Raw genomic sequence first — 26,084 nt, 5'->3', positions numbered from 1 at the left:
AAAAAAACGAAAAAGTATAGTCACATTAATTATTTGCAAACAACATAATGGATTTGAGGGGGGAAAGCACACCATTACTGTATTTCCATAAAAATAAAAATAAATCTCTCCGTACACTTCCGCAATGAGCCACAGAACCTCATCTGAATAGGTTGAATGTTTGTGTGTTCACGTGTTCAAGACATAAATGGTCGTTGCTCCCGAATAAGATAATAGTAATAAAATAAAGTTGGTATTACAACTATTTAGACAAATGTTTTATAGTGATGTAGTGTTTTAATTGATAAAACATGCATTTTTGTGGATTTTAAATTTATATTTGTTGTTAATACATGTATTGTTTTTATTTTGCGACATATATCAACTATATATAGCATGAGGTAGCACCTGTTGAATGACGTTATCGGAAGCCACAAATGGAATGTCGGGCTGTATGTCCTTATATGGATATAGTTAGGCTAAAGCGGAAATTGGTTTCACTTTTATTATTGTCCCTTCGACTTGATTTTGTTTTACCGCAAATATGAACGTTTACTTTAACTCCATAATTAAAAGTAAAAATTGCAAAGTGTGTGTTAGAAGAAACACGTATTATTTTAAATCACTTGCAGTAAATTCATCGTGTGAGAGGGAAATGTGACATTGTCGGGCAATCAGCGTGTTTTGTTTCTGACCGGACTTTTTTGTCCCCACTCTTTCCGTTTCCGGTCTTGCCAAAAGGAGTGGTGTGATTCTTTAGTGAAACTTCATTGTGACAACATGCAGGTTAGAATTATTTTTTTTACTTTTTGAGTCGTTGTCCTAGAGCGTCTTTGATTGAACAAACTCATAGCTGTTTGTCGCCTGTAGTGTTTTCTCACACCGTAGCGAGTAAGCTTCTGCAGTCTTAGTGTTTTGTTGTAAACAACTCGAAAGAAATGTATCTTAACAGGCGCCATGTGCCATTAAGTGATGAAAATGTCGTGGTGGTTCTTCTCACAGGACCCAAACGAGGACACCGAGTGGAATGACATCCTGAGGAAGAAAGGGATTCTTCCACCGAAAGAGGTCCCGAAAGATGACGAAGAGGAGGAAGACTTTGCCCTCCAGCAGCAGTCTGTCGGTGAGAATGTTTATTGTTTAATCGTATAGCAGCTGATTTAAGGAGAGAAAGTAAAGTACTCGAGTGGAGTGATGATTTCAAGCTGCATTACTTTTAGCCTGCAGGGGGCGACACAGTTCACACGTATCAAACCTGCATCAGAAAACAGAGATTACATTTTTTTTTTAAATCTACGATTTTTAAATAAAAAAAATTCGCAAGTGAAAAGGATTATTTAAAATATTTCTTGTAAAATAGTTTGTTAAAAAAAACTTGCAGCTATTTGGCTTATTTGTACATTTTGTCATATTTGCACATACATCATCACAAGTCTTCTGGTGTGTACAGTGAAAACATATGAGAACATGACGCTGGAAGAGCTGAAGGAGAACGAAGACGAGTTTGAAGAGGACGACGAGGCGGCCATTGAGATGTACAAGTGAGCCCACAAGACGCCGCTGTTGGCCATCTCAAACGCTCGCATATGGGCTGGGTCGCATTTCTTTTAAATGGATACTTGACTCATTGAGCCATTTTCAGAAGTAAAAAGTTAATATTTTGTCCAGAATAAATTTGATAACTTAATTTTCATTTAACCTTTATTTAACTAGGTTGGTCCTATTGAGATTAAAAACCTCTTTTTCAAGAGAGACCAGGCCAAGACGGGCAGCAGCAAAAGAACACAAACTTACAGACATATAGTACAGAATGGGACAAATAAAAAAAAAAAGTACAACATTTTGGATTAAATGATCAATAAAATTGTTCAAACAGCCAAGCTAAAAACAACAACACTGTATGAAAGCTGTTGCCATGTCTTTCAATTATTTATATTTAAAAACATTTAAGGACACCAGTTCTTTGAGCTCTAAGTCATTCTGCAGAAGATTCCAGGCTGATGGTGCTGAATACCCAAAAGCTTTTTTACCAATTTCTGTCCGTACGTTAGGGACAGAGAGCAAAAAGGTTTTGCGAACGCAATGAATACGGTCCGGTGCTTCTCTGCCTGATAAAAACACAAAGAGAGAGGGGAAGCAGCAGTTTTGTCCAATACCGCCCTCTGCTGTTGGCTGAAATTGACGTCAATGTGCCCTTGGCCCTGCATTGCGAATGCCACGCATGGCTCACCAGTTTCTACAGTACTGCAATGCGAGCCCGAGGGCACTTTGACCTCATTTTCATTCGAGAGCAGAGTGGCGGTATCCTTCACAGGCATGTTTTCTTTGTCCGTATGATAAAAAAAAAGACTAATGTTACTACATTTTACTGAACTTAATATAATACTTGTGAGGTGTTTTTGTCTATGCGTATGTATTATACTGCCCCCTTGTGGCCAAGGTGCACACACCAGAAGAGCGGCACTATGTCAACGTAAATGGAAACTAAAGAATCACGATGCACAAACTGTTTAATTCTTTATATTCTCCTTTAAATATGTATTGTATTATTATATATCACAGTCATGGCGGATGCCATTGTGTGTGTGCTTGCGTGCGTTTAGACAAAAGCGTCTGGCCGACTGGAAGTCGTCGCAGATGAAGAATATATTCGGGGAAATGACAGAGATCTCTGGTCAGGATTACGTCAAAGAGGTCAACAAGGCGGGAGACGGCATCTGGGTAGTTCTGCACCTCTACAAGCAGGGGTAAGTAACAACGGCCACGCCCGCCACACACAAGTCACTTGCACTAGCTCAGCGAGGGTTCTTTTACCAATACCGGTGGTTGTAATTAATTTATATATTTTTTAAGTCATTTATCGGGCCCTATGAAAAACAAAAACCTTAACATGTTTGTCAATGAGAATGATGAAGAAAGTCCTTTGAGGAAGAGCCAGGACTGGCGGAGAGTGGAAATGGCGCATATAGAGAAATGATTCCAAATGGAAGTTGAAATGAAGTTGTTTGTTTGGCCAGCATCCCCCTGTGCGCCCTGATCAACCAGCACCTGAGCGCACTGGCCCGCAAGTTCCCTCAGACCAAGTTCCTCAGGTCTATCTCCACCACCTGCATCGCCAACTACCCCGACAAAAACCTGCCCACCGTCTTCGTCTACTGCGAGGGCAACATGAAGGCGCAGTTTATCGGGCCGCTCGTCTTCGGGGGCATGAACCTCACGCTAGAAGGTCAGTATGTGGACGCGGCCTTTTTTTTTCTTCTCAAACAATTACACAAGTTTGTATAAAGAAGTTGAAACCACTGTAAAATATTTACAACATTTTTAAAAGGATTCTTTTCAGGTATTATCCCAATGTTTTGCTAATGTGTATTACATTTAAAAAGTATTCAGATTTTTTTTTCATAAACATTTGATGATTTCATTTTGTTTTCTGAATACTTTTGCTTTTACTTACATTTTCTATTATTTTTGAAAATATTTTTGTAGTTTTGGTAAAAATATTTGTATTTAGATTTTTTTTCCATTATTGCTTTTCAGGTATTTTAAAAATAATTCCAATTTTTTTAGGTACCTGTATTTTATTTTTTTTATTTTTTTTTATAGTATAGTGATAAAAGATGTATTTATGTTTGTAGATGATCATTTTATCTTTTTTTTTTCTTTCTTCTTTTCAAGTACAAAAACTAATAAACAAACAAATCTGCATTCAGAGCTTGAGTGGAGGCTGTCCGAGTCCGGCGCGGTCAAGACTGATCTGGAGGAGAACCCCCACAAGCAGATCCACGATCATATGATGTCATCCATCAGGTGCTCGCTCCCCACGCGCAACCACAGCGATGACTCGGACGAAGATTAACCTCCACTCCCCAGCCTTCTTTTTATAATCACCACTTTTCATACCTTATTTAAATCACCTGCCAAAACCTCTGTCGGTCGGGTTAACGATCATGTGCTCAGTCAAATCTACATTAACCCATTAAGGCCGGGAGCGCGCAACGCATTTCTACCATTAAATCTGGAAGAGCGGATTTGTCGTTTTGTTTTGTTTTGACCAATTCTTGGTCGCTCAGCTGATGAAAGGCAGCAGATTATACACGAGAGGGTGACGTGGGCCTCGTAGCATTTCTTGGAATTGCATTCGAGCATTCATTGCTTACGCAGATTTGCGGCGGTTATGAAATAAATGACGCCATTGACAACGGCGCGGGAAGAATTTGAATCAGCGTAACGAGTCGACAGCGGCAAATTGTTCAGAAATATGTTTGTAGACAATTAGGATGTTCAAAATTTCAACGGCTTTGTAACGGAATGGACGACAAATATACCACAACGTTTCACGAAGTTATTACAACTGCACTCCAGTGTTGAAGGTAAATAAATATACCCGCAGATGCAACACTTGTTTGTGGACTTAAAAAATATATATATTCTAAGTTTATAATAATAAACTTATGTTTGTGTGAACGTCACAGGTGTAAGCTTTGAATTTTGGGGGGAATTATGTTTCTATCTGCTTCAGGAGCTGAGATATCAATTATTTTTAATATTGTAGAATTTCCAGGAAAACTTCAGGTTTTTGGGGGTGGCTCAAAAGTCACCCATAGGTTTTAGAGACATGTTTTGCCAGGCGCTTCAGGTCTTAATGGGTTAAACAACTCATTTCTATTGACATCTTTCTTTTTACTGTCATTCGCTCAAGAAACATTTTTTTTTTAAGTGTTATTTTTTTAAGTACTTGTAAATGGCATTAAAAAGAACTGGTGTTGTTAAAAACATTGTTTTGAAATATTTCAACAAAAAAACAAGCATTTTATAAAATACCTTTTATTAATAAAAATTTAAAGGTATGTTTAAGTGATTGCAAAGGAAATTCAAGTTTTCAAAAGTGTGTAAAAATAATTCAAGTGAACATTATCAAAAAATTTGACCGGTATCTAAAATAATATTTAATGATTTTTTTTTGCTCATTCAAAAATATTTATTCAATTATTTAAATACATATACAAATATTTAAAAATTTCAAGTGTTTCTAAAAATATATTTGAAATATTTACAACAAAAGTGTGTACTTTTTTATATTCACGTTATTAATAATAAAGCATTTAAAAATAATCATTCATATATAGTCAAATTTGTCTGAAAAAACTAAGTCAAAACAAAGTATTAGTGATATTTTTAACATACCTCTTTAGCAGTTTGCTTTCAGACAATATACATTTCCAAATCTTCTGTTAGCCTAAATATCATAATTGCCGTATTTATTTTTAACTTACTGTCACAATATCAATAACAAAACATCAATACGATAGCACGTGTGTGCGTGTTAATCCGCAAAGGTTGAATCGAGATTGAATTTGTTACTGTATATTTTTTAAATGTTCAAGTATTAGGTGGCCACTCCAGGCAGTGAAAAGTCTCCATCCACTTTATTGTAGTGAAAAAAATACCTTGACAGGTTGTTAAGGTTGTCGTCATGGAGACGTCCAATTTGAACTGGCCAAACCTCTACCAGGGAAACAATCATGTGCACAATGAATCATGCATGTAAACCTTTTCGATCAAAAGAAAGCCAAGGTCAGTCATAGTGCGAGTATTTAATGTGCAACACGTTGACAACACGTCTGAGTCACGTTCACAAGCATCATGTGCGCCATCATTCCGTCCGGAACACCACGTCCACACCGTGACAGCGGAGGTGATCCCTCCCGTTTTTTTTTTGTTTTGTCAAGCATGATGTCATGGCGACCGATCTCAAATATTCTGCGAGAGGAGAAAGTGAGAGGGAAAATGTTAGACGCCGGTGACATTAAGTTCCAAGTGGACATTTTGTCTTACCAGAAGCACCACCGTCTTCTTCCTCCGCTGAGACAGCTTGGGTGAAAGTCGCATCAGTGGGTGAACAGAGTCGGACTGTGGGAGAAAACGCAACCAATTACGTTTTGTAATCACAATGATCACAAATTCTTATCCATGACCAGATCGGTCTGCTCACCATGTTCTCCTCCGGGTCAGCGGAGGTCCTCGCTTTTGAATAATGAAACAGGAACTAAGGAAGAGAAAGCATGTTTTTTTTAAAGATTCAGCCCCCGGAGCCAGTTAGTCTCAGCAATGTGGATTTTGGTAGACATGTACATCATGAGCAGACCCACAAAAAAAGTCTCAAGAAGCCGTGCCCTAAAAGACGCAGGAAGTCGGACATTTTTGGTTTGAAGCAGCCATTTTAGGGTGATTTGAGTAATTTCCAGTTCCATTTCCTATTTCCCCCCCCCCCCCCCCCAAAGCTGGTTTGACTCGACAACATGAATTTTGGTGGACATGAGTACACCCTCCAAAAAAGTTTCAAGAAAACACAAAAGACAGGAAGTCGGCCATTTTGGTTTGAAGGTTATATTTTTTTTTCTCGGGGGGCTTCTAAAATTGGGAAAATTCAGCCCCGTAGGCTAGTTTTACTTAACATGAGATTTGGTGACCAAAAAGACACAGAAAGGAAACCATTTCAGTCTGAAATGGCTATTTTAGTGTCATATTGACCATCTCCAGGTTAGCAACTCGGCAGGATGTAAAATTGGAATAACTTACCCGTTTGAAAAGATTTTGGACTTGCTGCTGCTGTGAAAAAATTCGATATAAGTTACTTTGCAGATTTATGTCTGAGCACATGTTGCATTAAATTAACGAACCTCGTTGTCTTCTCTCCATGAGAGTTGAGCGGGTTCATCTCCTCGAACCTACAACCAAACCACCGACACGTAACAAATCAACTGCATGTCAGTACTTCAGTTAAAGAGAAACCAAAGGTAAGATAGTGGAAAAAATAAGTAAATATAATGTCAATATTGTCCAAGCATCACCGTTCTGAACAGAAGTCCATCTTCCAATCTCTGGAAATGAGTAGCATCTGAAGAAAAAACAAATGTTATTACATTTTCAGAGTTTATCAAAAGAATGTATTTGAAATAATGCCCTAATAGCGGAGTATTGTTTTCAAACTTGATGATTTTTTATTTGTATAATCTGATCAAATTAAGTGCCATCACATTGCAGACTAAAATGTGTTAAAATGAATGCAAAACATATTTTATCCATAACTTTTGTTTTAATGAATATATTCACATTTTAACAAATACATTATGGAATGAAAAACTAATATTCAAGCTATTAATTTTAAAAGTATAGAATTTAGATTTAATGGTTATTTATTTATTTATATTTACAAGCAAATACTGAAAAAAATAAAACAACTAAATATGTCATCAAACCTTTTTTTTTTTTTTACCTCTGACAAAATCACAATCTTTTAAAATGATTAAACTGCAAAAAAAAAAAAGTAAATTACATAAGATTCAAGCTTTTTTTATTTATTAAATGCATATTATTATAAAATATACTATAAATTCAATTTAAAACATTTTGCTATTTTATTTTGGTATTATTTAAAAACTAAAACATTAAATTAAATATCAAAAATACAATTATTTTATTATATATCTTTATAGTGTTGAAAATGAATGAAAAAAAATATGTACAATTTTCTCTCAATATTCAAGCCATAATAGACAACCATCATTTTCTATTCTTACTGCTAAATAAAAGCCAACTTTGACTACATATCTGACCCAAAAGGACTTTACCTGTGGCTCGCCAACATCCGCAGCAGAACAAACAAAAAAGTGCAAGTTGTCTCACATGTGGCACGTTCATGTCTCCAGTATAAAAGCCCTTCTTTCCTTCTCTTTGCTGGAATTTTCCAAAGTTCTCCGTCTGATTGGTACGCTCCCCTCTGGATTCTCTCGCTTTGTATACGTGTGTGTGTGTGGTTACTCCTCCTCCCCACTTTAGAGGCTCGGCTATCTTCCCACTATGATGACTAGATGACTGGACACGCCCCTTTCTGGGAAATTAAGCTGATCGACTGACGACGTTTGATCAGGATGGACGTCACAACAGGTAAAATGTGCATGTGTCACCCATCGTAATAACAGAAATTTAATCGCAATGCATAGCACTCGACCACCCCAGATATTTACGATAAACAATTCTTCCCGTACGATGTGATCTGGATTTGTCGTCAATTTGGTGTTTCATGGCAAATCATCAAACTTAGCTGCCAAGCTCCGCCCACATGCACTGACCAAAACTAAAATGTTTTGTAATATAAATGTCAGCAGACAGACTAGCAATGGCTAAAATTGAGGCTTTAAACCAATATGGCTGACATCCTGTGTCTTTTCCGGCATGGCTTATTCAGACTATTTTGTGGGTCCACTGAAATTCAAGTTTCTAAATGAAACTGCTTTCAGGGGCAGAATTTTCAAAACACTTTGAAGAAATCATCTGAAAAGAATGTTGTTTTAAAACACGATGGCAAACTTGCAGTGTCTCCCGATAGACATTTTACCAAATTTTGTCTTGTGGGCTGAATTTTCAAAATAACCATAGAACACATGACTAAAATTACCGTTAAAATGGCCGCTTCGAAGCAAAATGGCCGACTTCTTCTTTCTTTCCATGTATGCCTTCTTGAGACTTTTTTTTTCTGGATTTATTCATGAATCAGACATACATGCCTGCCTAAATTCATGTTGCTAGGTTAAGCTAGCTTTAGCAGCTGAATTTTTCAAAACAGTTCAAAATACCTCTGGAAATAGCCAAATTCTCCAAAATATAAGCACCTTCAAACCAAAATGGCTGACAAGCTATGCCGGATTTGGTTTCGAGTAGACACACAGATGCTGGATGCTGTTATTTTTCTAACCCTCAGGGTGACCTTGAACAACCTTGGCAATTACATACGGTCCACCTTCTCCGCCCTGGTGGAAAGGTCGCACATTTGTCGTCATTTTCAGGACAAACGCAATTAAAAGCTTTAATGCCAGCGTTCCATCTGGCTTAATACACCTTTGTCTGCACCATGCCAAACATACACACAGACACGATGTTTGTTTTGCTTAAAGCCCATGTGGCAAAAATGTGATTAGTAAAGTAGAGGGTTGAGATCCATCACATGTATGTTTGCGTTTTTATGTGTGTGTCATTAACTTTTTTTTACAGCGTGTTCTTATTGGAGGTGCAAATCAATAGCGCAGTGCGTGTATCACGTAAAAATTTTACCACGGAGATGCCTCGACATGTTTAACAACCTCACATTTAGCCCTCTTCGTAATAATCTTGATACGTCTTCAAAGCTTCTTCTCTGGCTTTGTACAAATTCATGGTGGCGCCCCCTGGTGAATCAAATGCTAAATTCCAATGCAATATGGGTGCTAACTTTTAATCCCTCACTGCCAATAACGGCGACGTGTTGCGTTAAAGTTCCTCAAACATGACGTTGGTGACCGCAAATCACGGCGGGGGAAAAATACAGATCGATGGCCACGGTTTTTTGTTTTTAAGCGGTCCCCGAGCGCGACCGCGTGACGGAAAGGCGGCCAAGTGCGCTGACTTATGGTGTTAATAAGCCAGAGGGCATCGACGTGTGGCTAACGTCAGCGCTTGATAGACGTCGTAAAAAATGCTCGGCGAGCTTTACTCCATACAACATGAAGACAACAATTAAAGCTACTATAAGTGAAGCCCCCCCCCCCTTTTTTTCCCCACTGCGAACCATCTAAATAAGCGTCAAATTATTCTTTGACGCAATTTAGTCACACACAATTTGGATGTCTTATTGCTTGTGTCTCATTTTTGACGCGTGGGCTGTCTATAAGTTTATGTCACATTTTTGACACATCTAACGTCTAACTCAGGGTTTACCAATTCCGGTCCTCGAGGTCCGGAGTCCTGCAGATTTCAGATGTTTCTGCCTACCAACACACCTGATTCATATGATCCGCTCATCATAGGTGTGTCAGTGTGCGGAAACATCTGAAACCTGCAGGACTCCGGACCTCGAGGACCGGAATTGCCGGTTTACTGTACAGTATATGAAGGCCAGGATCAAAGCGAATTGCATTACGGTCTTCTCATAAGATTTTGATTCGATAACAAAAAAAACTGCATTAACACTTTATTTATTTATACACCAACAAACTTTTCTTAGCTCTAAACTAAATAGTGTACTTTTGTATTGCCCGTTACGGGACACTCCATTAAGCACACCGTCGAGGCACTCTTCTGTCAAGAATGCTGATTGATAGGCAGAAAATATTGCGATCTGTAAAATTTGGAGAAGTACAACATTTAGCTACGTGCAAAATAATGGGAGGGCAACGATTTGGGGAGCTACAAAATGATGTGTGAAAGTTTGTGACACCTAAGCTCAAAAATTTTGTGAGATCTCAACCCAAACTTGATGTTACTTGTCCTACAGTATGTACTGTACACTGCGCATTGCAGCACACATGCAAGAACTACGGAGGTCATTAAGAGCAAAAATCATCATAACATACGCACACTAAGATGTATTTTTTCATGACGTATACGTCAAGCTGCTGTAAAGGTCCTGTGCGACACCCTGGCCAATTAAAGATAATTCCCCCCCCCCACCCCCCCGAATTCACTGGGAACTGGTGTCCTTGCCGCATGACAGGTGGCGAGAATGGGCTACACCGTGACATGTGGGGGGATTGGATGGGTGGCAGTGAGGGTCTATAATACGTCTCAAATGTCACAAGCACAACTCACTTCTTCATTTTGTGTGCATGGCTATCGAGCATTGCAGTACCTTGTTCGCAGTCTTTCTTTATGGAGGAACTCGTGGCTCAGACACCAAAAGTAAACTCGAAATGCTCAAATAAGTGAGTGACATTAGTATTATTAATTAATATTATCATTGAGATTGTTATGAAGATTAAAAAGTAGCACTGGTCTAAAGACCAACAGACCAACATGCAGGCGACAACATCAAATGTAAAGGGGAAGCTCACATTACCACCTGGTGGTGGTTATGTTATTAGCAAAATTTGGGGAGGCAAAACGTTTTCAGGGCCACATTTCAGGAAGTGTAAATTATTTAATGGTGTAAAAATTTGGAGAGGTAAAATTTTGAAGATTTTCATGGTAAGGGATAAAATATTGGAAGGTAAACTTTTTTCAGGGCGACAAAATTATGCAAGGCACAAAATATTTGGAGAGGTGACTTTTTGGGATGCACAAAAGCTTGGAGTGGTAGAACAGGGATACAATGTTGAAAATACTGTGAGGCAAAGCATTTTCAAAGCCACAAGAGGGTGAACAGGCTTATCATTTGGGGAAATGCAAGATATCAACTTTGTGTAAAGCATCAATTTTGGGACGTGTAACATTTTTGAAGGGAAACAATATTAAAAATGTTGGGGGGAAAATAGTTTTAAAACCACAATTTTAGAAGTTGCAAAATATTTTGGAGGCATAAAGTAAAACTCCCCAATTGTGAAATACTGGAATTTATCAAGTATAATAATGGGAGAAGTTTGGGGACGTGTAAACAATTTGTGAGGAAGCGTAAAAAGTGTGGAGGTCTAAAATTTGGGAGGTGGCACAAATTGTCAAGAATAAAAATAATCATGAATCCGTAATTTCCGGAGAAGGCGTGACAATAAGGTATAAAATGTTCGGAGCTGCAAATTTTGAAAGGGAAGGATTATTGTATTAAATATGTTGTCAGGCAAACCATGTTCAAAACCACACAATTTGGGGAGATGCAAAATGTTGGTAAGTGTAAAACATTGGAAATAGTCAAATTGTTTGATGCACAATTTTGGGTGGCGGCGCAAATTTTGAGGAGGCCTAAAAATATTGGGAGGAGTAACATTTTCAGTAGTGCAAAATTTCCAAACTGGAAATGTGAGGCAAACGTGCTAACCACTACTCCACTGTGCTGCCCTGTGCACAATTTATTGGTTGGAGTGAAATCATTGGAAGCAGAAATAACAGCAATATGTTGTATAACTATAATAGTAATAAAAAGCAACGTGAGATTGTGAATAAATTGAGTAAAAATACATGCACCTAGGCAGCTATTCACGCACGCGCGCGCGCACGCACACACACACGTCATCTATCTCCATGGGGAGTTGAGTCATGAGGGAGCAGTCAACACGTGACCACACCCCCTGCATGCTTTACCTGCATTAGGTTTCATAGTGGAAGATGTGAAGAAAAAAGTTTCCCCACCAAACCTATAACCTGTCCAACTCCATTGAAATTTAAAAAAAAAAATGCGATGATGCTGTGTTCATAAATGACCATTCACATTCCAAACTCATGTTACGGTCATGGGAGTCAGCGCACAACTGTCAACATGTAAATTATAAGATTAACCCCAAATAAAATTCAGATGCTCTAGTAGGCTTTTCCTGACATTTTTGTAGTCACATATCCACAGGAGCCTCCCACAGCATCACAGAGAGCTCAACCAAATAATGTCCAAGGCATTGAATATACCATTGATCATAGTGAAGACATCAAGAGGAGAGAAAATGGCATAACAGTGAAACTACCAAGAACTGGGCGTCCCTCCAAAATTGATGAAAGGACAAAAAGAAAACTGGGCAAGGAAGCTGCCAACCCAAACATTGAAGGAGCTGCTGTTTAGTACGTGACAACTTTGACAAGTGACGACAGTCTCCCATCTTCTGCAAATATCTGCTCTGGTTGGCATTATTTTATCTATTTTACAAGGACAAAAAAACGACAGGAAAAAGCCTACTAGAACAGCAACCTAATTTAATATTTTATGTGTTTGGTTAAATCCAAACAGTTAGACTTCCAGGGTGCGCACACGTGCAAGTCGAAAAGACTTCCTTTTTTTGGTGGATTTTTTTATATCCACGGTACGTTGAGCAGCAATGGAGCGTTGTGTGGACTTTTTGTGGAGCGAGGGGGCATTCTGAGTCCTTTTGTTTATTTCTATTGTGCAAGGGGGCCGTTTAGTGGGCACCGGTTAACGTTAGTTAACGGTCATGTAACTTCTTCTTTTTTTTGTTGCACAATAATATGCATAGTTACCTAAATGGGTCACGGTTTGTCTTAGAACTTTTGGTGTGTATTATGAGTGTGTGTACACACCTCCTTGTATAAAAAGGGTATGCGACATGCTCTAGAAAAGCAGCAATTGTCTTGTAACGCAGCTTATATAAAAGCGTTACATAAAACAATGAAGCAGTGCCCACTGAGAACGCTGCGTGTCGTCATTTTGGTGATCCTCACAATTTAATGCTGAGATGAAACGTTTAATAACCTCGTGCGAATATGATGTGTGATACATATCTATAAATATGTTTGCACGTATGTGTAATCGTGTGCCTTGTGTGTGCAATTGACACAGCGGCGAGAGAGGAGTTATACAACAACACAAGCACGTTATATAAGTAGGACGTGCGGCCGGCCAATGCGGGAGTGCCTTTCGCGTCACGTGACCCGTCTAGGCGAATGGGACTACGGCAAATTGCAGCGAGACGCAAACTAGCAGCGAGACGCAAACTAGCAGCGAGCAGCTTCTCGACTGGGTCACCGTTTTCCTTAGCAGTCCCGGCTAACTTACCTGTGGAGAGTCGACAAGAAAACAACGACTTTTACATTTTGGTTTTGTTTGACCTATTAAGGAAGACGTTTTGATCACTTTCGAGTCATTTTGTTGTTCGAAAGTCTGGATTTGCTGGTGGACGTCGCTTGGTGTTTGTGATTGGAACGGCTCGGTCGACGTTAGCTCGTCGTGTTAGCTTTCTTCACCCATGTATTTTTTTTAAACAACCGGGGGTGGGGGTGTTTACATGTAAACTGTTTTACCGCACCGTACTTTAATTTATCGCCAAATTTATTTTTGTTTTGTTTTTACGCTGCTGAGTGAGGTGGATATTAATTTAAGCTTCTTATGCGCCAAACCTCTCCCGGCTTCTCTTACGCGTGTAAAAAAAAAATGGGTACGTAACAATCTGTTATGTAGAATCCAGAATGAATCTGAATTTACTCCCAATGGGAAATACACGACCACATTCGGGTGTTCGGTTGGAGGGCATGGAGCTGCGATTATTCCTCTAACTTGTATTTGCGGTTTTATGGTTAAATAGTCTATTTTATTTTACATTGATTATGGAGGTTGAGATACCGCTCCACCCGCTCTCCCACCCGTCCGCCCCGGGCATCTGCCCCGAGATGCTGGAGGTGGCGGCAGAGGCGAGCCGAGCCGGGGACTTCAGTTTGGCCGCCGAGATCTATAGCTCGCAGCTGGCCGACCTCCAACAACCCGATCGGGGTTTGTGCCTACGCAAGGCCGACTCCTTGGTACGCGCCGGGCGGATTTCCGAGGCGCTGGACTCTTACTGCGTGGCGGCCAGCCTGGGCAAGTTGCGACCGGAGGAGCTCCCGTTGCTGGTGGACAGCATCGCCCGGGCGCTCCGAGAGAAGGAGCCAGGCCTCCGCAGCACTGCCGGCGGGGAGGAAAGCGATGACGCCGATGGGGAAAGCACCGAAGACGACCCACTGGACTTGTTCTCCTGCGGCTTGTGCCGGTGCCTGCTCCATGAACCCTCCACAGTGGAGTGCGGGCACACCTTCTGCAGACGTTGTCTGGAGCCCGACTCGGTGACTGGCTGCGTGCACTGCAAGCGAACCCTGGCCCGCAAGGACGGCCTACCGAACGGCCGCTGGCTGGACGTAGTGCTTAGCGGCCTGCTGGACAAACTTTTCGCTACCGAGAGCCGAGCACGCCGGCTGTGTATTGACGGCGAGATGCTTCGGCAGAGCCATAACCTGAAGGAGGCCCTGCAGAAGTACGACGAGGCGGTGGAATTAGGTAAGGAAAAAAATGAAACTTTTAAATGTTATATATATTTTTTGCAACAGGTGACCTACTTTTACTCAGCTCACTTCGTTGTGTCACCAGCTGGTGGCGCAAGTGTGGACTGGCCTCATCATTACAAAATACGCTCAGCTTAACTTCATTTATAGAACACAATTCTTCACATAATCATTAATACAAAGTCATCAATAGTTTTTCATTACTTGAATTCTTTAACTAATTCCAGCAGATTGATTAAAATTGTTTTATTTTGAATTTAAAAACATTTTTTTTAAAGCTTGGAGCACTTTAAATAGTACATTTTTAGCACACAAGAATACTTTTCTTAATAAATAGTTGGTGATTTTGTAGGTGGTTCATTCATTACAGTATAAAGCCATGCACCATTTAAAAGCAATTCCCTATTATTATTTTATTGCATTAGGATCAAGCATTTTGCCGTAGTCTGCCGATTTGTGAAGGAAAATTAAATCATCTGAATTCACAAATTAATTCCAATGTAATCACAAATTAATTCCAATATATTCTCAAATTGGTGACGGAAATTTTTTGTATAGCACTTATCGCTGAGAGGTTCTCGAGGTTAAAACGCAGAATCAATCACAATCTTGGATCCGTAAAAATTAATTGGATTTAGTGTTTTTCCAAGTGTCTTTTTTTGTAAACGCCTCAGTGAATACTATTTCATTAAATTAACTCTCTCTGACATTACATGTAGAAGCACATTGCTTAAAAAACAGTGATGCAGAAGAATAAACTATTTTCTTATAGTTGGCACATTTGTAAATATTCAATTATGCTTGTAAATTGTCAAGGTGCGTTTGCTCTTGGCCGCAGTCTTGAGCCCTGCCAATTGTCATTTTTTTGTGACACATCACCAAGTGCCTCGCATGATGGGCAAAATATAGACATTTTACAGTTAATACAAGAAAAAAAACACCTCACTCAAATCAAGTCTGTACAAATGTGTTTCTAATGATGTCTCCAGCAGTGACACAGTAATATGTGTTGCATTCATGCGTCATCATGAAGTAATACAATGCTGTATTGCTGTGGCAACAGTCACATTTATTAAATGCCATTATGCACCCAGGCGCTTAGGTTGCCTCTTTTCTGCGTAATTGGATGCCTCGTATGTAAGACTTAGTTTCGTAAGGCCTGGCACGTTGGATAACATTCAGGTCACGGTTATGGTGATGCACGGCGTGAGTCACACGTGGGCTCACTAGGGGTCACTTTGTCCAGGCGGAACAGAAACACTGACTGTTTTCAGGTGACAGGAACCAAGTGATTTGAGAAGGGGGGACGGTTGTGTTCCTTAAAGTTCACATAACCTTCAAAAATATAGAAAAAGGGTGTTATGAGACTATTCTTTTTCTATGGAGTTTTTTCTTTTATGCATAAAAGAAGGTTGATGACGCACTCACATTCACATTTTTCAGACCCCAAGTACAAGTAACAATATTTCATCATTTTATGCTTAGACTATAACAATTTTATTTTCAATATTCATTGTTTACACCGTCACCATCAAATTGACATTGTTTCAGGTTTTCAGAATTGAGAAGGAATTCATGTTTAAACATCCTGTATTTAAGAAGTGTTTATTTCTGAGTCAAAACGTTGGACAGTGCCTTTAATATAATGTGGTTATATTCTCATCAGGTGAACCGCTCTACTCTCTTTTTTTATTCTTAATTTTATTTTGTATTTTTTAAGGTTTAATTCATCGTGTTAAATATGACTTAAACATAAGCCAGTTAACGGGTTGTATGTCAGTGCTGCAGATCAAATTCACTTCCAATTGGGAATAAGAACGACTCCAAAGCCATTTTACGCACTCAAATGGCATAGCGTCTGTTTACGACTACGATTGACTGCCTGGCAAAAGGCACGGCGGCGGTGGTGGTGGCCCGGAAGGAAGCCGTTGGGTTGGCCTTGGCGACGATCGCAGCGACATATGACGCCTCCTGTCATTTTACCCGTGCCACGTGCCAGCCGCAGACGTCGCCAATCATTCACCATATGACAAGTCTCCATTTTGAGGGTTGCAGGAAGCTTCTGAGTGCTTCGCGGAGCCATTTCAAACTATCGTGCCACATCTATGGAGCTATTGAATCAACATAATTTAAGAGCAAAAAGAGTTCATTTCCATTCATCTTTATGTAATATAGAACACAAAGGATGGGTCAATTACATTTTAAAGTTTAGTCTCATTTCATTACATTTCATAGTAATTGGAAATATATATATAAATGAGCCTAAACTTTAGAATGTAAGTGTATGCAAACATGTTCCTTTAAAACGTGTATAGACATTTTTATATGTAACAATTTACCATCCCAAAATGAGGCTTAGTCGCACAAAAGTTTTCCACGTTAGGATAAATCACTTCTTTTATGACATACATGTGCTAAAAATAGCCAAGCTTTGCTCCCTTGCTTATTGAGTGGTTGTTTTCACTTCCTGATATGTGTTCCCCTGGACGGTACTTACTGGTACAGCATAATAACGGTGTGACTAATTTAGTTGGCCGTCCATGATCAAATAATAAAAACACTTGTTACTGTGTAGCAGCTCTACTGATCGGGTCACGTTTGCTGCTGTTTACTTTGCTGCTGTTTTATTTAGGCGTCCACGTGACACCTCTTCATGTCACGTTACAAGCGCTAGCTGGCCTACTTGCAGTCCACTTGACCTGACTTTCCCGCTTGTGTGTGCAGCGCCATCTTCAGGCCGGCTACTGTGCCAGCGGGCTGAACTGCACATGGAGATGAACAACGTGAGTCAGGCGGTGCAAGACGCTAGCAGTCTGTGCCAGATCAAACCTCTCTGGCCAAAGGTGAGAACAGACGCAAGTTTGATGGGAAAACTCAATCGCACCATTCTGGGACACCAGGGCACATTTTCCACAATTTTTTTTTACTTTTGCTGTTATTGTTTGTATTTGTTTTTTTTCCATTTTTTATTTCTCCCATTTTAATTAATATTTTCTTTCTCACTTTTGTTGTTTAATTTTTGTTTAGTTAACTTTTTTTTTTTTTACTTAGTTGTGTTTTTCAGGTTTTTATACTATAATGATTTTCAACTTATTTTGTCTTTCAGTATTTTGTTTTAACTTTTGTCTTATTTTTGCTTCGTATTTTCCCATTCTTGTTTTTTCTACTTGAGTTTGAGAATTTAGTAACTCTTTGTATTTTTTGTTCTTAATGTTTTTCCCATTTGATTGATGAAGTATTTTCTTTAATTTTGTTTTATTTTTGAATCCCCCTCTTTTTTTTCCATTTTTACCTTTTGCTCTTTTCCCCCCACATTTATTTTATAAATATTAAATTTCTTGAGATAAAAAAAAAAAATCTGTATCCATTTCACAACCTTTCCCAAATGTGTTTACATTTTTACACATTTTGTAAGGAAGTTTTGAAAATGTTCAAAATTTCTTGGTGACAAGAAAAACTTTGCGATCTTAAAGGAATCCTGACCCCGAAAAAAGTCTATAATTCACTTCCCATGCAAACGCTCGCTAATGTTCACCGCTCAGTGGGATGCGGTCTTAAATGTAATAAATTCTGCCATAATGTATCATTTGGGTTTTTTTTGCATTTTTAGGCTCACTACCTGAAGGCCACCATGCTGAGCAAAGCTTTGCGTAACGACGAGGCCCTGCAGGAGTACTTCCTGTGTGTGGCGCTCAAACCCAACTGGACCAAAGTCAGACTGGAGGCTCAGAAGGTAACGCCGGCATCAGTGTCCATCTTCCCATCTGCCGCCGCGCTGGCCGTACTCAAGTCCTTCCTTTTGACGCAGGTCCTCGCTGAGCTCTTCTACTCCGTGTTCGAAAACCAAGACATGCCCACGCCTCTGCACCCTCTCCAAGGTGGGGTGGCCTCGCGCCCCATTAAGCCCCCCGCCCTGCTGAGAACCCTGAGGCCTTTTGCACAGAAGCCTGCTTCATCCTCACAGGTAAAAAAAAAAGGGAAAAAAAGAAAGAAAATCGATCTTGGAAGCTGGACTCAAATTAGACTTGTATTAGACACAGGGGTACCCCAACTTTTTTCTTTTTGTATGATTTTGTAATGGAAAATTCTTCTCTGTTGTAAAGTTAAATACTCAAGTACAAAGAATTGAAACACAATCAAATACTCTGCCTGTAATACATTTTTCTGTTGTCATAAGCATTATGGGACCTTCATTCAATATTGCTAATCCACCCTTGTGTTATTTTTCTGTCCAGGACTCTGATTTGAGCGTGACAAAAAGCGCCTTGCCGGACGCGTCGTCTTCCAGATCATGGGAGTCATGCGCTCCAGCAGCTGAGGAACGCGGTACCAGCAGCAAGAGCCTGGCTGACGTCCTGGCCTCAGTACCGGCGCCACCCGGCCTTAAAAGGAAGCAGAGTGACGACGGGTTCTTCAATCCTCCCTCAAAGCTGTTTAAACCTGGTCAGAACCTCATTGGATTCATACACTGAAATTGAATGATCAAGGGGAAACATCAAAATAATGATAAAATTAGAGTTTGGACTTCTCCCAAAAACGTAATTGTGTAGATTGCAGTGAACGAGTTACAAGGTTACAACTTACAAGTTTAATTACAGTACTCATTTTAAAATGTGAAATTCTTCATTTTGCGGAAAAATTTTATCTACAATAAGTCAACTAACCAATTATTTAATGATATAAATGAATAATAAAAAAAAGAAAAGAAGACATTTTGATCATCCAATTTTTTGGGGAAACCATCTAAGTTAAGCAAATTTTAAAATTAAAATTCTCAACTGGCTAGATTTTTTTTTTTTTAACTAATTGAAGAGTAGCTCTGTTTTTTAAAATGTCCGTCTTTCTGCAGGCGAGTCGAGCAGCATCAAACTGGCGCCGGCATGCGGGGGGAGAGTGATTCCTGCCGACCTGTTGGACAGCGGCGACTTGGAATGTTCACTCTGTATGAGGTGAGTGGCTACTTACGAGCTTCACGCTTTGGTTGGACGCATTGACACACACTTGCCTAAACGTCGCCGTCGTTTTCTTCCAGGCTGTTCTATGAGCCGGTGGCCACGCCCTGTGGGCACACCTTCTGCCTCAAGTGTCTGGAGCGCTGCCTGGACCACAACCCCAACTGCCCTTTGTGCAAGGAGAACCTCTCAGAGGTGACAATCTGTCATTTTCAAGGGCGGGGGGTGTGGGGGGGGGAATTCAGGCCTTCACTTAGCGATACGCTATTTAATAGGTCAATATGGCCATTTCTGGGGGTCCATCAAATTGTTTTCAAAATGAAGTCTCCAAAGTCGGCTTATGAAATTAAAAGACCTGATTCACAAATCTGAACCACATACACTCGACGCATTTTCATATATATTTACAGTAACTAACAGATTTTGTTTCTTGCCCACGTCAGTTTTTGGCCACCCGAGGTTACAACAAGACGCTGCTGATGGAGGAGGTGCTGCAGCGCTACCTGGCCAATGAGCTAGCGGAGAGAAAAAAGATCCACGAGGAGGAGATGAAGGAGCTCTCCAAGTGAGTTTTAAAGAGGTGGCGCCGCAACTCCTTGCCGTATAGTGATCCGTGCGACTTCAACAACTTTTTCTCCCGTTTCAGCCTGAACCAGGAAGTGCCCATCTTCGTGTGCACCATGGCCTTCCCCACTATCCCGTGTCCGCTGCACGTGTTCGAGCCACGCTACCGCCTCATGATCCGCCGCTCCATGGAGACGGGCACCAAGCAGTTTGGCATGTGCATCGCCGACGAGCTCAAAGGCTTTGCTGACTACGGATGCATGTTGCAGGTGAGGATCACCTTCCGTAATAGTTATTGGTGTCATTGCCCACATAAAAAGATCAAATAAAGAGTTTTGTTAATTTATTAAAATTATTAATTAAATAAAATCAATTTTACATCTAAATTAGAATACTTTTAAAAAAAATTTTTTTTAAAGTAATTTGTTAATTATAGTAATAGTTGTAAATAAAAAAGACAATGAAATTTATTTCATTTTTTTTAAATGACATTTTTATTTATTTTTTCTCATTAATTGAAATGTATTTTTATTAATTTCAATTGTTTTGTAATTTTGTTGTAAATAAAATCCGTTACATTTTTAATATACAGAATTGTGAATGAATTGCTTTTTTTTTTTTATTAAATTTGAATGCAGTTGTAGAAGACATGTTACATTAATTTAATTTAACACATTTAGTTTTCCATTTAGTTACATTAATTAAGCAGTTGTATCCCCTTAGATCGGTTAGTTTGTGAATTCATGTATTGAAATAAAACATTTATACGTTACATCTTTTTTTTATGCAAAAATTAGCTAACTAAAATATTTATTGACTTATTCCTCTTCACATTAAATAATGCATTGTTTTATTGTTAAATAAAACAAATCTATTTTTCCCCACCAGTAGTGATTTTTTTTTTTTATTTGCACAATTTTTATTTTATCAAATAATTGGTTCATTTATTATAATTTAAATGTAAAAAAATATATGATATTTTTCAAATAAAAAAATTACCTACATATTAGCTTGGACCACAACCACAAATGACATGTCTTATCGGACCTTTATTGGGTAAAAAAAAAATCACATGCATGCCAAAATTTGCCGTCCCTCATCAAGTGTTACAAAACAAATTCAAACTTGTCTCTCCAGGTCCAAGACGTCAAATTTTTCCCTGACGGACGCTCGGTGGTGGAGACCATCGGGGTGTCTCGCTTCAAAGTCTTAAGTCACGGCCAGAGAGACGGCTACCACACTGCCAAAATTGAGTACTTGGAAGACAAAAAGGTGGGTGCCACGCCTCAACAATCATCTGGCGTCCTTTCAAAAAATAAAAAAACTGGTCTGCATTAAATGCAAATGTGTCGTGCGTTGCAGGTGGAAGGCGAGGAGCTAACGGAGCTGCTGAAGCTGCATGACGTCGTCTACGAGCAGGCCAACAACTGGTTCACGTCACTCAAAGACAACATGAAAACACAAATAGTCAGTCACTTTGGACATCTGCCCAGCAAAGACCCGGACCCCCAGGTGAGAACAGCACCAGCAATTCCATGTTTCTTGTAGAAAAATTATTGTCTTGGTTTTAGTTTAGAATGGGGTAAAAAAACACAAATCAACCCCCCCCCCCCCCCCCCCAACCCAAGTAAAATTGCAGCCCGTTTTGGCAGCAAACCTCCTTCCACTCACTTCGCACCCCTCTCGTGTCTTTGCGCAGTCGAGTGGCAGCGGCCCGGCTTGGTGTTGGTGGCTTCTGGCCGTGCTGCCACTGGAGAACCGAGCCCAGCTCACCATCCTGTCCATGAGCGCCCTGAAGGATCGGCTGCTGGCCATCCGAAAGGTCCTCATCTTCGTCATGCGCAAGAGGCCGCGGTGACGACGGGCCGCCGCCCCCGGAGCCTCTGCAACATTTTCGCACAACCCAGTCAATCGAGTCACTTTTTTTTTTTAAATGTCGTTTGTGTCTTACTGTCGTCCAAATTTCCGTGTTTGCTCATGTGCCGCCTGATGATGGCAAATAAGATTACCACTATTCCCTGCAAGTATAACTTGTACCGCCCATTAAGGCAGAAAACATGTTTCGGAAACCTCACTCTAATCGGTCTGTCTTGTATCAAAATGCCGTATAAATATTCTGAATCTTTTTAGTTTGAAATGGTCCTTACTTTACATTGTTCTACAGCTACCGTAGCCCATTTCGGCAGCAACCGAGCCTGGGAGGGCCTGCCTAGTTTTAATTGCTACCACACCCCGTTGACGCAGCAAACCAGCATAGGGAAGCTCACTTGTCAATCACTCTGTTGCAATAATACACATTTTTGGCATTACGATAGTATATACTCTATTTATTTATTTTGTTCATAAAGGCCCAGTCATACGTTGTTGCAATTGCTACCAAGCCCATTTAGGCGGCACACTAGCCTAGGAGAGCCGAACTTCTGCACGCAGTCTTGCAGCTATTTGCAGACACCCTTATACTTTGTGTGAACTTAAACTTCCATTATAAAAGGCGGTGTTTTACTTTAATTTCAGTCTATACAGCAGCCCATTTAGGCAGCAGACTAGCCCGGGGAACCTCAATCCATTCAATATGCCACCACTTTGTCGTAGCTATATGCAGCTACTGCACTATTTAGTACAAACGTTTATCTTTTACTTAAAACAAGCGCTGCTTTAGTTGCAATTGCTGCTAGAGCACGTTTAGGCAACACAGTAGCCTGGGGGTTTTGCAGCTCCTTAAAGCCACCAGAATATAAATTTCAAGGTAGAAAAGGCCCTGGTTTATATTGTTTTCAAGTACTGCTGTCTATTTAGGCTGCAAACTAGCCATTCAATCCATTAACTTGGCCACCACTGTAGTAGCTAACTACAGCTACCACACTACTGGTCTTTAGTACAAACTTTTGATGAAATATCTTCCGCAGCCCGTTCAGGCAGCATCCTTGCCTTGGGAACCTCACGCTATATGCAGCTACGGCAATAATTGGTATGAACTTTATTCTTTAGTTTAAAAGGGTCCCCTTCTGGTTTGGTTTAAGCGCTGCCGCAGCCCGTTTAGGTGGTAGACTAGCGCAGGATAATCTCAGTCCATGTTCTTGTAACAAGCTATATATTGCATTCTTCTATTTCACGTTGACTGTACAGACCAAATAGAAAAAACTGGCAGAAACTCAAATTTACATAATCTTTCCGCGCTTGGCACATAGCATATCGGTGGTGCTAGCTCTCCTGACTAGCATTTCTTCTTCATTCAGTCCCGATGGCGGTGGGTGATGCCTTTTGGCATTCCCTTCCTCTCTCTGGTGTTGCAGTACTACTGCTGATGCTTGAATGTTAGTTGTCAGTAACACGGAGGCCTTTTTTTTTACATCTTTGAGTGTGTGTATGCGCTACATTTAGACATTTCTCACTGCGCGCGTGTTCACGACGGACTTCCTGAATGTCTTGGTAACAGCATTTATTCATTTTTTCCCCTTTTTTTTCTTAACTTAAGCACTTAAAAAATGTTAGTTTGCGCTCTTGTTGTCTAATGCGTGAAAATGAAAATAATTGTTTATTTAAAGCTTTTTTTTTTTTTTTTTTTTACAAAAAACTAACGTGGTTTTAAATGACGTGAGAGAATGTTCCGGTGAGAAAAGCCTAAATGTACCGTAGATGCGCTTTTTCTTCTTCTGTCCTCCAAATGTTTGTGATCTCCTTGCTGTCTCTATCATGGGCAGGATTCACGACATGCTGCATTTCCCTGTGAATATTTGTAAAGGGAGATCTTGTACTTATTTTTTATTGCCAATAAATGAAATCAAATTATGATCCTTCTGGGGTTTTTTTCCCATCCAAAAATTATTTATATAGGCCTATATTTGACTGGTTAAAAAAAAAAACCTCACTGAATTTAATACTTAAATTGCATACTAGTTGTGTTTATGTGAAATGATGGACCTCCTGAAACGAAAAAAATATATACCAGAAAAATTGCCACTTCAGACCAAAATTGTTGACTTTTTTTTTATGAGTTTACTAATGACAAACTAAGACATGCATACCAAATGCCAAGTTGCCATCTGAAATGTTCCAAACGTATTAAAGTACCTGCACCTTTTGGCCACATGGGGTCAGTGTTGTCACATTTAATGGGTTAAACGTGCGCATGGTTCGTCCACTTTTTATTGTATTCTTTTCACTTTTGGTACAAGGTCTGTACACAAGTGCAAAATATTGATATTTTATATCATTGATGTGTTTTTCTGTGCTTCCCATAGATATAGAGATGTATCATCAATATTATTTTTAACGACATATTGCACATTTGTACTATCACTGCATTCTGATATCAGTATTATTTGGCAAAATTATGATGAAAATACAATTTTTTTGTAATCGTCATGTCGATTATTGTGCCACAAGCACTGTCCAGTGGTATTATTGTTGCCACAATATTGCAATAATGTATTGTGAGTTGAAATTCTCACACTTGATGTATATTACATGTTCTATCTATCGATCTATCTATCTCATTCCATCCATCCATTCATCATCCGGGTTCTCGCCGGATGAAGCAAGAGGGGGCGGGCCAATCAAGACGATGCGGCCGCGGAGAGAGACTCTCTAGCAGACTCCGCTGTGCGCTCCCAGTCGGAATGTAGCAGGGGCCGGAGTGGAGCAATCACGAGAGCGAGAGGAGAGTCGCGTATGGCGAGGATTTAACGCCACAAGAACAAGAATCGACGATGAAACGTTCTCCGTCGGCGTGAAGGACATACAAAAAAAAAAAAAAAAAAACGCTCATAATTCCTGCCTTTTTTCCGCTTTAAAAATGGCGAACGACTCTCCGGCCAAAAGCCTGGTGGATATCGACCTGGCATCCTTGCGGGTAAGTGTGAGGATTATAAACACGTTTAATCCCGTAAATAATCTTGAAATAAAATGAAGTAACGGTGTTTGTTGACGAGGTTGTAGCTAGCCTCCTCTTCTTTGTCTAATCTCCGCCGCTATGAGTGTGTGTGTGTGTGTGAGGCCAAGTCTGAACGGGCGCCGCCGGCCTTGGCATCAAACACACCCTTTGCTCAATTACCGCTCCGTTAACTCATCACCGGGCGCGCTTGTTTCATCACATAGGATCCTGCTGGGATTTTCGAGCTGGTGGAAGTGGTGGGAAATGGCACCTATGGACAAGTATACAAGGTTAGTGTATATACATAAATTGTGTGTGTGTGTGTGCGCGCGCGCGTGTGTGTCATCCACGCCCCAGTTAGATATGGCGTGCACGACCTCCATTTGCACTGATTTAAGAGATTCCATCCCCTTGACAGGTTTCATGGCGCCATTTGCATGGGCGGTGTTTGCGCATTTGTCGTCGCCACAGTGACCCTGAATGCCTCAGTACCCCTTGGTGGATTTAGACACGCCCCACTGTCGATACAGCCTACGGTTATCGTGATACAGTGTCGATACGCCGACGTAGGGCACTCCCTTTTCTTGCTCTGTTGATATTATGATGTATCTTGTTGTTTTTAGACCTAATTTGGAAGGGCAGGTTGATGGTATTACAATGCCGTGGGGTGATGCATTGACGGTTTATGCCACTCAATGGCGGCAAAGCTTTACTTTTGTCTAAGTGAAGCTGCTCAACTTACTTCAACATAGTTGCTTGACACCAAGATGCCACAAGATGACAGTAAAGCACTACTTTTTGTATAAATAAAACTCTTCAAGTCACTTCAACAAAGTGCCTAGATGCCACAAGCTGGCGACAAAACACTAGGTTTGCCACAAGACACAAAATAGGCAAATGGGTGAATGTGAAAATGCCAAATCGTGATTTTGGGGATGATTCACTGCAATAATGGTGTGGTGGTAATAGTAGCAATATTGGTAAGTAGTTGTCGTTGT

General features: G+C 40.1%; 4 protein-coding genes across 5 annotated transcripts in view; 3 read left to right on the top strand and 1 right to left on the bottom strand.

Moving 5' to 3' along the window:
• The first annotated feature begins 516 nt into the window (after positions 1 to 516).
• On the top strand, positions 517 to 4,448 carry pdcl3 (phosducin-like 3). The gene is made up of 6 exons (XM_077579826.1): positions 517 to 765; positions 982 to 1,102; positions 1,430 to 1,520; positions 2,583 to 2,726; positions 2,997 to 3,205; positions 3,690 to 4,448. The coding sequence occupies exons 1-6, from the start codon at positions 760 to 762 to the stop codon at positions 3,833 to 3,835; spliced, it is 717 nt and encodes a 238-aa protein (XP_077435952.1). The 5' UTR covers positions 517 to 759; the 3' UTR covers positions 3,836 to 4,448.
• Positions 4,449 to 5,587: 1,139 nt separating this feature from the next.
• On the bottom strand, positions 5,588 to 7,959 carry nms (neuromedin S). Of its 2 annotated transcripts, none has more exons than XM_077580629.1 (7): positions 7,611 to 7,959; positions 6,831 to 6,877; positions 6,660 to 6,707; positions 6,559 to 6,588; positions 5,972 to 6,025; positions 5,815 to 5,889; positions 5,588 to 5,739 (listed from the first exon to the last, which is right to left on the bottom strand). In XM_077580629.1, the coding sequence occupies exons 1-7, from the start codon at positions 7,678 to 7,680 to the stop codon at positions 5,731 to 5,733; spliced, it is 333 nt and encodes a 110-aa protein (XP_077436755.1). In that variant the 5' UTR covers positions 7,681 to 7,959; the 3' UTR covers positions 5,588 to 5,730. The 2 variants fall into 2 exon arrangements, with proteins under 2 accessions (XP_077436755.1, XP_077436756.1); XM_077580630.1 differs by having other exon boundaries at positions 6,559 to 6,585.
• A 5,392-nt stretch (positions 7,960 to 13,351) lies between these two features.
• Positions 13,352 to 24,005, top strand: lonrf2 (LON peptidase N-terminal domain and ring finger 2). Its single transcript, XM_077580119.1, has 12 exons — positions 13,352 to 14,692; positions 17,422 to 17,540; positions 18,308 to 18,430; positions 18,506 to 18,661; positions 18,933 to 19,140; positions 19,547 to 19,646; positions 19,730 to 19,844; positions 20,093 to 20,214; positions 20,296 to 20,482; positions 21,351 to 21,485; positions 21,576 to 21,725; positions 21,913 to 24,005. The coding sequence occupies exons 1-12, from the start codon at positions 13,990 to 13,992 to the stop codon at positions 22,069 to 22,071; spliced, it is 2,277 nt and encodes a 758-aa protein (XP_077436245.1). The 5' UTR covers positions 13,352 to 13,989; the 3' UTR covers positions 22,072 to 24,005.
• A 781-nt stretch (positions 24,006 to 24,786) lies between these two features.
• Positions 24,787 to 26,084, top strand: part of LOC144060969 (mitogen-activated protein kinase kinase kinase kinase 4-like) — a 38,142-nt gene continuing 36,844 nt past the window's right edge. Inside the window, 2 exon segments of the mRNA XM_077580955.1 lie at positions 24,787 to 25,065; positions 25,311 to 25,376. Coding sequence (XP_077437081.1) covers positions 25,009 to 25,065; positions 25,311 to 25,376 — 123 coding nt within the window. The 5' untranslated portion in view covers positions 24,787 to 25,008.

The sequence above is a fragment of the Vanacampus margaritifer genome, chromosome 11 (genome assembly GCF_051991255.1).
Source record: "Vanacampus margaritifer isolate UIUO_Vmar chromosome 11, RoL_Vmar_1.0, whole genome shotgun sequence".
In the NCBI taxonomy this organism is placed as follows: Eukaryota; Metazoa; Chordata; class Actinopteri; order Syngnathiformes; family Syngnathidae; genus Vanacampus; species Vanacampus margaritifer.
The sequence above is the reverse complement of the archived record's forward strand: the minus strand, read 5'-3'. Positions and strand labels throughout refer to the sequence as shown.